This window comes from Nymphaea colorata, chromosome 4 (assembly GCF_008831285.2).
Source record: "Nymphaea colorata isolate Beijing-Zhang1983 chromosome 4, ASM883128v2, whole genome shotgun sequence".
NCBI classification, from domain to species: Eukaryota; Viridiplantae; Streptophyta; class Magnoliopsida; order Nymphaeales; family Nymphaeaceae; genus Nymphaea; species Nymphaea colorata.
Window position 1 is genome coordinate 23,813,950 of NC_045141.1, and position 13,096 is coordinate 23,827,045.

Here is a 13,096-nt window from a genome sequence, read left to right on the forward strand (position 1 = left end):
GTTGGAAACCGGGAGGGCCCCCAACGGCTCTTTCTTTTCCCTCCAGAAAAGGAACTGCTGGTGGGAGCGACCTGGAATCCTCCAAGGCGGTTTTGCCGGATTTCCTTTCTTCGGCTTTGGTCGCCCGGGAAAATAAAATCGGCTTTCACTGGAAGGCCATTTCTTTTTTAAAACAAAAAGAAAAAATCGTGCTGGTGATCTACGTCTCTGGCCCCTGGTGCTTTGCTCAGTCGGCAACCATCCGTTCGAGAGTTCGTCTTTCCGGTTTCCTTTTTCCCGCATGCCCTATATGCTTCTCGCGGGAGGACGTAATATCCGGATCAGGGATCTCTGTGTGCGACATTCTATGCCTTCAAGAGGTGGGATCCCAACTTTTTTCTCCTTGTCTGTCTGCAATCTCTCATGAGAAACCGTGGGTCATCGCCGGCCGACGGACAGAGTGTTCGAGGTCGGATGGGCGATGATTTGTGTGCCTGATATGGATGCAGGATCTGGGTATCGACTGACAGAAGACAAAATGGAGGATCCGTTTGGGAATCGGGAGTTTGCTAATAATGACGACGGTGAGAACATAACTAGCCTTGCTTTCATGGGAATGCCCTCTCTCTCTCTCTCTCTCTCTCTCTCTCTCTTTCTTTTAATGTAAGGAAGGAGATCCAGGCTTCCGAGGCCTCTGGGTTTCTTGTTTCTGTCATTACCCCGTTTTCCCGACGAGGGAAATTGAACTTCCGAGCTCCCCTTTTAAGGTGGAGCTGCAACGTTTTGCCGGATTCCTGGGGGCACAAGGCCGTTAGGGGGCAGTCATTCAGATGTCGAAACTCGGGCTTTTGATCAGTATTTCTTTGGAGTCAATGGGTATTCATACAGTCATAATAGTTCGCGCCGTTAGTTCTTTAGTTTCTGGCACCGAACTTGGATTTGGGTTGGCGATGATGAGAAATGGTTTGGACAACTATTTCCCATATGCAATTCTTGAGGTGGCCACTTTTTGATAATGAAGAGGACAGGTGCTGAAAAGGAGGAATTGGGATCTTATTCCATCACCAGTTTTTACATTTGCGGTGTTAACGGAAGTATTGGATGCCTAATGACGTCAAAGTCCGTCGTAGAACCAATTTCATGCACCTGAAGGTTTCACGGAATCTGATCTCGCCCAACTTCCTTTGTCGTGGATGCTAATCCAGAGCTCTCTTAGTTGCCTTGATCTTGAAGAGACACAAAAAGAAAGTCGACGGTCGCCATTATCTCCAGACCTTTTGATCTCTAGTATTACATAAAGGGTGACGAATCCGAATCTTCATGTTATAGCGGGGAATTTGGGGGGAGTTGGAAATGTAGATGATTAAAGCCTTCTAGTGGTTTTCCAAAGGAGGATGACCAATTGTGTTGCTAAGCCGAGCGTTCAACTTTGGTGCCCAATTATGTCATAGGGTGTCAGTATTACGGTTGGAACGCTTGAGTCGCATAAATAGGACTCTTAGACCGCATTAAAAATGTCTATCCAGAGGCGGGACATGTGACTGTGGTACACCACGTTTGGTTGACAAATCTGGCAGTGGGTCCTCCTCTCACGCCAATTCACGTTGCATGCTTATCTAATGAGTGGGTCTGTATAAACTTATTCTCTGTACTCAAGTCCTAGTGGCGTCTCATCATTTTTCTAGCTGGATAGGGCCCTCACGCAGAGATTGTTCGCCTTTGGTACGTTCATTTTACTGGCCGAACAGCGGAGTGTTTTTTGACTACTTTGTCACCTTGTGCTTTCTATTTGATTGGTATAGTGCACTTCACTCATTTTGCGATTTCTTTCGGTTGTCCGTCACACTCGGTTTGAAATTTAAAAAATATACTGAAGCAGTGTGTTCTTCCTGTTCAAATTATTATTTATGTTAATTATATTTTTTATGTTACCGTGATAGAGCTTCGTATTCACTGAGTAGTAGGCTTTATGTAGTCATACTGCTGTTCCTTCTCTTCCTGTTCAGTGCCCAATCACAAACTCGTGCTTCAGTTGCTAAAGATGCCTCAATATTCAGTCGTTGGATGTGTATGATCTGAGGAAGGTCTAATCTTTCAGTTTTTCACTGTGACATGGATAGCAGAGTAACATTAAGCCTCAGCTGAGCAGCAATACGTTCTTGAAAGATCCAAGAATAAAGAGGTTGGAGATTCCATCAAATGTCCTTAGTCCATAGCTTGTTAGACCTCCTACTGACATTCAACTTTCCTCCTTTCAATCCAATTTTTGGGCATTGTCCATTTGCTTGAGAAGTCTTGTCTCTGAAGCATGTCTTTCTTTAGTATTTGTGAATAGCTTCACACCATTTTGGATGTAAGGAGCGGATGCATTTACCTGCTTGTACATTTGGATCCTTTTTTATCTTGTCAGCTTCAGGAGGTTGTGTGACTATATTTGGTGTCACATAGATCTGTTTCCTCTACGGAACATGTTTTAATACCTCCTTATTGTCCCAGCATGTATTGGGCTTGTATATCGTTGGTTGAACATGCAAATGTTTGTTTGTCTTGTATGACTCTATGCACCACAGGGAAGTCTCTGTGTGCCATCGCTGTTGGTTGCTTTTATGTTCATGCTTTCTGAGCCTTGATAATCTTCAATTTTCATAAGCTGCAAGAGAGAGGAGGGGATCTCGGGGATCAGTTTTGCCTGTGCTGTTGATCTCAATTTTTGTTAGCCTCATCCTGTGGCAGAGTTGATTACTGGTTTCAGGATGCATGGCTGTCTGTACGTTTCTGTGCTTTTTTATGATTGAATTAGCAATCATACCTTTTTGCTTTCCATATGTTTCTCTCTCTATTTCCTGATGGTATGAAATGTCATTTTGTAGTGAACCTTCTTTTAGACTTATGACCTGACTTGCAAGGCCAGCAGCTGATTGCTTTCATTAGCAAGTTGCCGTGCTTAAGAATTTTCCTTTTTCTTTCTCAATTACAAGGATAATATAAAAGATTGTCCTCTAAACAAATTATTTTTGGATATGTTAGGTATCAGGCACGGTTACGGGGAGGTCCTGATGTGAGCTGGGAGAGCCTGACACTGCATATTGCATGTTATGAGGCTACATGTTTGACACCACCTTCCTGTGGCAATTCTCTGTTCAGACTCAGAGGTCTCTCTTTTATTAATAAGGATATAGTACCTGTGTCATCTCCAAAATGAATGATGGAGGGAACCTTGATCATCTTGAATATCCACTTGTTGAAAGAAGGAAAACATTACCAGATCCATGTGAGAAGGAGAAGCGTGTCAGTCTTTGGACATTGATCAAAGATAATATTGGAAAGGATCTTAGCCGTGTTTGCCTTCCTGTTTACTTTAATGAACCAATCTCGTCACTGCAGAAGTGCTTCGAGGATTTGGAATATTCTTATCTTCTAGATAGGGCATACAAATATGGCAAAACAGTAAGATTATGCTTGGTATCTTTCATTATCTTGTTTCTATTGACCAGTAAAAAGCCACTTGTTTATGTACTTTTTATTGATAAGATCATTTGCTTTCATTTGCTAAGACAGTGTAATTGACATATTTTTCTTTGGCTCATCATGTTTTATTGGTCTAGAAAGTTCTTTCTATCCCTTTTTGATTTTTGTGAATGGTATATACTTCTCTTGGTATATATTTCTCTTTTTCATCATCTTAGATCTTCAGTTACTTGTTGGAGATAAGCCTTTTCATCCGATTGTATGGATTCTTTTAGTAGGTTAATTAATTAGTTGAACTATTTTTCAGTTCCTCCTTTTTGAATGGACTTATTTTAACAATTATCTTCTTCTTTTATATTTTATTTCCACTGAACTTTTCATGTATGCACTATGCCCTGGATTCTATTGATTAAATAGTTATCTAACAGATTTAAGAACAATAGGCTTCATTAATTGTTTAGAATTTAATAATTTCATGGTTAACCTTTCATCAGATATGTCTTCATCCTTATGGGTTTATACTCTGAAACTCTTGGCAGTTTCTGGTAACACCCACATTAATTGTCTGAAGTTTGAGTTTCTGCGTGGTTTTGTTTCTTAATGCTTAGCTGCCTTTCTTTCCTTTTGTTGCTTGGGAATGATTCTCTCCAGGATCCTTTTTCTAAGTAACTGCCCACAATGCTTGGATGCTAGTCAAAAATAGGTTCTTATTGATGTTTCTAGAAGTATGATCAGGGACAGAGCTAAAGTTTTCTAGGAATGATCTCCAATAGTGAGTAACAAATATATTGCAAAAAAATAAATAATTTGTCACCAACTGAGAATTCTCCCTGAATTAAATAACTAGTATATGATGTTGTTCACTTTGGCAATGATATGCTTTTGCATTTTGTTTTACTCAAAATCCTAAGACTAGTTAATTTGAATAAGAATCTGTCATCCACTTATTGCTATTTTTGTTCCAATATGGAATTAGTTCCTAGTTGTGCTCTTTCAAACCTTGATATAATTTGTATGTGTTCCTAGGGAGACGGTCTCATGAGGGTTCTACATGTTGCTGCCTTTGCAATATCTGCTTATTCTTCGTCAGAAGGTCGACACAGGAAGCCATTTAATCCATTGTTGGGCGAAACTTATGAAGCTGACTATCCTGACAAGGGTGTTCGTTTCCTCTCTGAAAAGGTAAAGGCTTACTTGAAGCTTTCCATTCCTAAAATTTTATGTTGAAGGATTCATTCTGTAGAGTGTTAATTGATCTTTTTTTTTTATTTTTGCATGTTGATCAGGATCCTCCTTTTTGTAGATCAACCGTCTGAATGATCATGTGTGCAATTAGAAACTTGAGTTTGAAGCACTATACCTGGTTACTTGTGACTTCATTTTTAAGAAATCTTGTTTTTAGCAACAGATCCTCTTTTTAGAGGATCAAGTTTCAGAAAGCTGTATTTCTTGACACTGAGTAATCTTGTCTGCAAATATGAGATTGCAGATCAAGAAAACTCAGAACCCTATAAAAGATCGTCAGTTAGTCTCAAACAACTTTGCAAGTGAGTCTGTTCAATTTTCTGCCTGTACCTAAAATTTTGGCTTTTATGCATGGTCAATCCAGTTAGTTGGTCACTATCAACAAATCAGAGCACGGACCGACCCAAGTCCCATCCTGTTCAGGCTAACATTTCCTACTGCCTCAGTTATGATTGAGCTGTTTCACTTGTTTAATTTTACAGATCTGTATCAATTCACATGGGTATTCTCAGTGTTGGGTTCATTTGTTTTTGTTCCTGGAATCTTTGTCATGTGCACAACAATTGGCCTGTTGCACCCATGTTGATATGACGTGGATGTGGCTGATTAGGTGCAACCGTATATCAAGTGGGCACCATTCCATGGACCTGAAGCGATTTGAAGTCTCTTGTCCTTTATATATTCGAAGGTGTATACAGTATATATTTTTTAACTCAATGACATTTAATTCTTTTATACATGTATATACAAGCTTCTTTCACACACAAACATATGCCCTTTCTGCATCTGCATCAATTTTTTTTTCTGAAAAACCCACATTCACATCTGCTGCCAGCACTCATGTGAAGAAAAAGCAGCCTGGAATTCGAAGCAATCTCTCTCATGGGTGCTGTCTAGAGTAAATGGGGTGGCCATATGTAGCTCTTAGAAATGTTATATTATGGATGAAGGTTGTTGTCATTGTTCTCTGTTTATCTGTCTATGCAATTCGTTTGTTTTCTTTATTGGTGAAATTCTGGGGTTCAGATGTAAGAGTCTCCTATTTTTTGCATATGCGTATACGTTTTCATGAAGGCAGGGCCTTTCTATGTGCATGTTTCGTCTTATGGAAGTAAAAATTTATGTTTCTTCAGGGAACAGCTATTATGTAGAAAGATTATACATTTTCGTGCTATAGTTTTTTTTTTTTTTTTTTTCAATCCAATGAAGAGGGCTTGTCACAGGCATCAGAAATTTGGAGCAAAGATTTCACTAAACTAAAGGGAACTTCTGGAAGTGTATAACTATTACATGCTTGGTGGTTCTTGTTCTCAATTTCTGCTGTTAGAAAGTGTGATTGCTTCAGCCTTCAAGTTGAATATTTGTGTTGCTAATTCTTTTGTTCTTGTTGTTCCCTGCATGTATAAACCTGTTTCTTGTACATTTGTGTAGGTCAGTCACCATCCAACTATCATTGCTTGTCACTCTGAAGGCAATGGATGGAAACTATGGGCTGATAGTAACCTAAAAACCAAATTTTGGGGGCATGCCATTCAGCTTGATCCTGTTGGGGTTCTAACCTTAGAGTTTGCTGATGGTGAAGTTTTCCAGTGGAGTAAGGTAATGGAAGCAGAAGTATACAACTGTTTATACTAACGTTATCATACAACTGCAGATATTAAAGTACAGTATTTGGATTTGATCCTGAAACTGCAATTTCAGGTAACAACAACCATTTACAATGTCATTGTTGGTAAACTATATTGTGGTCACCATGGCATGATGCACATAAAGGGAAACCAAAAATATTCTTGCAAAATCAACTTTAAGCAGCAGTCTCTTGTAGACCGTAATCCTCACCAAGTAAGTAATATGAGTTCCAGTATTGGCACACCTTTCTTTATTCCCACTGTTTGTCTAATCTCAGTATACCATACAGGTACATGGACTTGTTGAAGACGAGAAGGGACATGTCCTTGCAAGTATATTTGGGAAATGGGATGATAGCATCTTTTATGTTTCTGGGGATATTAATGCAAAACCGAAGGGTTACAATCCAGTGTCTGAAGCTTTCTTACTATGGAGAAGAGTTAGGCCTCCAGCTGGCCTAACTAAATATAACTTGACATCATTTGCAGTTACTGTCAATGAGTTAACTCCAGAACTGAAGGTATGAAAATAGATCAACTAAATTGGAATATCTACCCTTATATTATGATGTACCTCTATCTGATTTAAATGTTTGACTGTACATTAAGGAAAAGCTCCCACCCACAGATTCAAGACTTAGGCCAGATCAGCGGCATCTAGAGAATGGGGAATATGTTAAGGCAGATGCAGAGAAGCTGCGTCTGGAGAAAAGGCAACGGATGGTAAGGCATCACTTTGATATTATGACTCTTTAAATCCTGTAGTCCGTTTACATGTACAGCCCGATTGTGCATCTGCCTGTCAACGATTGATGCTGCAGAATTCAGACCCCTATTTGATTCATTATGTGTTTGTTTACATGAACAATGGACACTTCTAGATGTCAATGTGTAAAGTGAATTCATCTTGTCATTTTTTCAATTTCTCAAATGGATGTACTTTGGGTCATGAACTAGGAAAAATAATGTTATTTAAATGTCATGATTACAAGATCAGACTCAGCATGTCCAATATCGATTTCACATCAATATGTCTGTAAAGCGAACTTTTCCCTTATTTTCAACTATATCTGAATCAATCCACCTGGTTGAATCAAGATGTGATTGGTGACTTAAGGCAGGGTTAGATAACCAAAACAGCATCTGGGAAGCCCGAAGTTGGCATGCTCTTTTTGATAGAATGAAAGTCTTTTGGCAGTTTATATTAATTACACCCCTTACCACCTTATTAGTTTGTAACTAAAATTTTATTATAAAAGTTTTCTTTTATAGGTTTGGTTCCTTTGTTTATGCATTTGATAGCGACTTTCTTAGACCTACTAATAAATATATAAGTGGCTGTACGATTGTTTTAGTTCAATTATCAACTGAGGATCATTATGTCTTTGAACATGATTAAAACAATGGAAATAATTTATATGTGTATCTGATTCAGTACAGTCAGCAGCCTGAACGAAGTTTGAGCTCTATATATTGTTTTGGAGCAGTATAACAAACATGTAAAATTGACAAGGAATGTTCAAATGCATGAATCCATCACATGAAAGTACAAAGTTCTTATCAACATTGTGAAATAAAGCAACCAGGAAATAATATTTAAACAGTATTAACTTAAGCACTTTTATATGTTTAAAGTATTGTGGGAGTGTTTACTATACTAGTTTAGCATTTTTGGGTATCATCATGTTGTTCATGTCCAATACCAAATGCTTGTATTGCTTGATTTAAGTGGGAGAGGAAGATATTCATGCACATCTTGGAAATTCCAGACTTCGGTTTTACCAGTTTGAATTTCACAAAGGTCTACCTTCTGTCAGTTCTTATGCATTGTCATGACATCCAGAAAACCTCATCCATCTGGCATTTTATCTTGGTAATGATTGTCATCTCTGGATATACTTTTCATTGACAATCTGACAGTTAAGTCATCTCTGAATGTACTTTTCATTGACAATATTCATATCTAGCAGTTAAGTCAGATACTCGAATTGTGCAATAATTGCTATTTTTGGTGTTATGGTTTATATGTGTATCTCCCTGATCATCTCTTGGACGAACGGGTTCATGCTTGCAGCTAAGAGTACATGCATCCTTAGATTGTGCTGGTTGTTAAAGATGGAAAATTTTGTTTATGCAGTCGAGGAAACTACAAGAAAGTGGGTGGAAGCCAAGGTGGTTCCAGAGGGACGATGCCAGTGGCACGTTTCATTACACAGGTGGATACTGGGAAGCACGCGAACAGAGGAGTTGGGATGGATGCCCTCATATCTTCAGTTGATTTTGCAAGAAGCCTTTGGAAAGTGACAGTTGAAGTGAACTTATGCCTGTGGGCTGTAGTTCTTTGGTTCCTTCAAGTAACGCCCGGAGGAGATGCCTTTTTGTGTTATGAGCACACACAGAATTCAGATGGCAGAGGACTCAAAAGCGGGTCAGCGCATAAGGGGGATATCGGAAAGCGAGCTTTAGATCTAAAGGAAATTCTTTCCATTGGCATCAAATTAGCTTTTAAATTGTTTGGGCAGGCTGTTGTGCTCAACGGTTGGCCGAAATGGGTGCCTTCTGCAGTCAGTCCCTGAATTTTTGTTTCCTTTTTGCGCCCTTTCTTTTTCTTGTTAAATTACATTATTATTGGTGGCTGGAAATGCCGTGTTGCCATAATTCAGATGCTGCATTGCACGCATCTTCCGTGTGAGACTTTCGTTGCAATTACGTTTATTGCTCCACCCCTGAAAGCTTCAAATCTTTCTTAGTGGATCACTGACGCACGCACAGACATTATCAAACTTTAACCAAGTTCCTTACCGTATATATATATATATATATATAGTAGAAACAGTACCCTTGAATGAAGCCATTCAAAAGTTCATTCTGTCACCGGTTGAACTTGTGTTACTCATTTTTCAGACAGACAAAAACACGCACACGCAAACCCGCATATATGTGCAATGTATAAGGGAGACACGAAGAGTTGTGAGGATGTTTGAGATACAGATGTCTTAATCTACACTTTGTGTGCGCGTGCGCCGTAATAATTTGTACGTCCAATCAAATTTGGGTTTTACAATTTAAGTACGATTCAGCCAACGATGCAAATGCGTTAGGCATGATCCAAGGCCCATATGCCAACGTCTTTGACCAACCAATATAATATGTTCGGCCATGACCCGATGGCGCAGATTTTGATGCGTTGTCGACCATCAATTTTTTGGATCATCAAAAAGATATCGATGCTTGTTGGATTCTGGTGATTCAAGCGCTGATCCCTGTTACACCAACTCTTTACTGACATCTGCGGGGCAAAGAAAAATCAGCTAGATTGCTTACACAAATCATCGTAGAATGTATATATACACATTATTAGCGTTTCATTGGTTCTCTTCTAACATGGAAGTCCACCGCTAGCGTCGACGCTTTAGGTGTTCGACGAATCGACAGCAAGAGAAAGCTGTGTGAAAGACTTTTTTTGGTGTTAAGGTATAGAAGAACCTCTTTAGGGTCGTATCCTTTTCTTATTACGTCGTGATAGGTGTAGAGGAGATGAAATTTATCAGAAAAAATTACGCGCCTTCTTCTCGGTTGGTGCAGGAACAGGTAAAGTTTCCCCCCGAAACAATACAATACGCCTGGAAACTTTTTCCTCGTTATGAAATGACCCATGGAGTCTTTCCTGTTATATATCTGGTATCTAGTGATCTCTTTGGAAGTATAAGATTTCGTTACTCTGCCTGCTTTAATCATGAAGAAGTTAATGCTTCCCATGGTACCTTTGTAACCCAGTTCCTTGGCCGCTTTGTCGGTGTCCTTTTTCTGTCCTATGAGCAACAGTCCGCACTTATAATGGTGAACTTTACAGCAATAAGGACAGAGGTCCTTTCAAGGCCGACCTTGGCTTCTCTCCACTGTCAGCTTGCTTCCTCAAGAAGAGGTTGGTATCCCTACGACCTCAAAAGTTACATGATGAGGAAAGGTGTTTGTTGATGGACAATAAAAGGGTTTTGTTAAATAACTCACTTTCCGAGTGTTGCACCAAAAAAAAGTCTTTCACACAGCTATTTTTTAGAAGTTGACAATGCTTAGCTATTTTTTCCGCATGCTGATCCTTTGATCAGGGAAATCCTAACACTCTACTCTTTTATTGGACCGAAAATATCGATTTTTTTTATTTTTGTAACTTAGGGCTCGTTTGATGGGCGGGTGAAATTTAACGCGGTAAATTTACCATGGTAAATTTTTCTGGAAAAATTTACAGGATGAAATTTCTCCCTTTTCCAATCTGAGGCCCTGTTTGATGGGCTGGTGAAATTTAACGCGGAGAATTTAACCTTGTTTGATGCACACGAAGAATTTAACATGGTAAATTTAACCCTGTTTGATACATAAGAAGAATTTAACGTGGTAAATTTGTGTGAATGTTGATGGTGTATTCCATATTATACAGAAAACAACAAGAACAACATGTTGAGCACATAATCCCTATCATCCAGTAAACAACAAGACGCAAAAGGTACGAACAACACATTTATCTTTAAAAAAAAAAACACTGTTCAAACCATGACATCCAACAGTGCAATGTAGTTGTCGAAATAAAATTTATAACAAGAACAAAAGGTGTACCCACAAAAGTACATGTCCACATAAGTTTAATGAGTACAATCCCACAAAAAAGTGTATTCCCTACTATCCAGAAAAGCAAAAGTTTAATGAGTACATATCCAACAAAAAAAGAAGAGAATCGCAAAAGAAGTAATCCAACATTTGTAGCTGCACTTTCGTTCTTCAAGCTTCGTGTCTTCTATATCTTCATCTGCGATGTCATCTTCAATGAGTGGAGGCCTACATACTTGCACACCATACTTGTTGTGGACATACTCATGCATGTGATACTCAGCTACTTTCAATGAATCAAATGATCTGAAGAGGGCACCCTTGTACCGATAGACTAATGGTTGGCACCGCTCCCAACTGTCATATATGCCTTGCTCACGACCTTCGAAAACCACATAGTACTTTTGGCGAGGCGTCATCTTCGTTGTCCTATTCAAAACAAAAGAAATGTCAAACAATCAAACAAAACAAATTGTGAACATTGAAAGTAAACTTACTATTCAATTGATAATCTGTAAACATTTGAGATGAAATAGCTGCTCTCATAGCATTGTTGCTTCCTCGCTGATGTGTTTGGCTTGCAATTTCAGGTTCGCTTAAGACAAAGTTATCAGTTGAAGGTGCATCTTCATCATCAAATTGCTCGGCGTTTGGATTGTGTTCAATTATAAAGTTGTGCAATACACATGTAGCAAGAACGATTTGAGCTTGCTTTTGGAATGGATACTGGACTTGCATTTTTAATATTGGAAAACGACCTTTCAACATGCCGAAAGTTCTTTCTACTATATTTCGGAGTGATGAATGCCTATGGTTGAATAATTCTTCTTCAGTTCTAGGTGAGCGTGCTCCCCGAGTGTTAAACTCAGACATATGATAACGATGCCCTCGATAAGGTGTTAGCAAACCGACAATGTTTGGATACCCCCCATCAGCAAGATAATATTTGCCTACAGTTGAACACAATTTATTTATACATTGATACATGCTTCTTAACAAAAGAGTGAATTGGTTGGTGAAACTACGTACCTTCTGGGACAACAAACGGGTCCGTGTCATGATCAAGTGCATTATACAATACTCTTGAGTCTGTAGCACTTCCTTCCCATCCAACCAAAACGTAGTGGAATCGAGTGTCGAATCCGACTACAGCCATGACGTTTTGAGAAACGAATCCTTTTCTATTGCGAAACCTTGCTTGATCTGAAGCTGGGACCCATGCAGGTATATGGGTGCCATCGATTGCTCCTAAACAATTCTATATGACAAGGCAACTAGTTAGTCATGTTGTAGTTAGTTATGTTGTATGTTTGATGTTGACTTCATGATGATGAAATTACCTGAAAATATGGAAAGAATCGTTTAGATTGTCGAATGTGTGTTGGCATCTCATCATTGGGCCGCCGAACGTAATCCTTACCCAGTATATATATCGCTCGTATGATTAGGCTCACATATTTACTTATTGTTTGTCCGGAATGTTGAAACGTATTTTGAACGGCACGATTCCGTTCATTATGTCCAATTGTCAAAAGGAACATAGCTACTTGTTCTTCTACGGTAATGTCACGAGCATCCTCCAACAAATTTCTATCCCTTAGAATGTTATACAATCTCATATATGTATGGCCTTCCATACGGAGTAAGTCTAAACTATTTCTAGGATGACCGTGAAGCATAAGTTGAACAAAAGATGCACCAGCATCTCGAAATGGATGAACAATCCTCCTAGATGATGGACAGTCTTTCAAGCAAAAGTAGACGAGGACAAAAATTACTCGAATGATGAAAAGCACTCGTTCTTCGTCGTCATCGAACATGTCAAGATCATTCATTTTGGCAGAAGAAAGCTGTACATGTAAGGTACTATATTTAGTAACATAATGAAAAACGTATTGTTTTGCATGAACGTATTGCATGACGAGATGTACATAAAAAATAAAAACGTATTGCATTAACAACAACAATTTTAAACATAATCGAAGATCATCAAATTGTAAGAAAACACACAACAAAGGAGCTGCATGACACGAAAGATACAAATAATTCAACATAAAAGAGGCAGATCTTACCTAGGAATCACCAAGTCTACGCGACAACCATGTCAGTCGGTCTGAAGGTGGAACGTTGACAAAGATCATAGAATTGGTGCCCTCTGCTAACAGGTCCAT

General features: G+C 38.9%; 1 protein-coding gene across 2 annotated transcripts; it reads left to right on the top strand.

Moving 5' to 3' along the window:
- Window positions 1-9,000, top strand: LOC116252807 (oxysterol-binding protein-related protein 2A-like). Of its 2 annotated transcripts, XM_031627354.2 has the most exons (8): window positions 1-563; window positions 3,007-3,441; window positions 4,474-4,629; window positions 6,124-6,291; window positions 6,394-6,534; window positions 6,611-6,841; window positions 6,930-7,043; window positions 8,458-9,000. In XM_031627354.2, exons 2-8 carry the CDS (start codon window positions 3,178-3,180, stop codon window positions 8,596-8,598), a joined length of 1,215 nt encoding a protein of 404 aa, XP_031483214.1. In that variant the 5' UTR covers window positions 1-563; window positions 3,007-3,177; the 3' UTR covers window positions 8,599-9,000. The 2 variants fall into 2 exon arrangements, with proteins under 2 accessions (XP_031483214.1, XP_031483215.1); XM_031627355.2 differs by lacking the exons at window positions 6,930-7,043; window positions 8,458-9,000 and having other exon boundaries at window positions 3,007-3,426; window positions 6,611-6,847.
- Window positions 9,001-13,096: the final 4,096 nt, after the last annotated feature.

Bases quoted from the DNA above. Each gene is read 5' to 3' on its own strand.
- LOC116252807 (XM_031627354.2), top strand. From the start codon at position 3,178: ATGAATGATGGAGGGAACCTTGATCATCTTGAATATCCACTTGTTGAA. The intron at 3,442-4,473 runs GTATCTTTCATT...ATGTGTTCCTAG, and splicing joins AAACAGTAAGATTATGCTTG to GGAGACGGTCTCATGAGGGT. The intron at 7,044-8,457 runs GTAAGGCATCAC...TTGTTTATGCAG, and splicing joins TGGAGAAAAGGCAACGGATG to TCGAGGAAACTACAAGAAAG.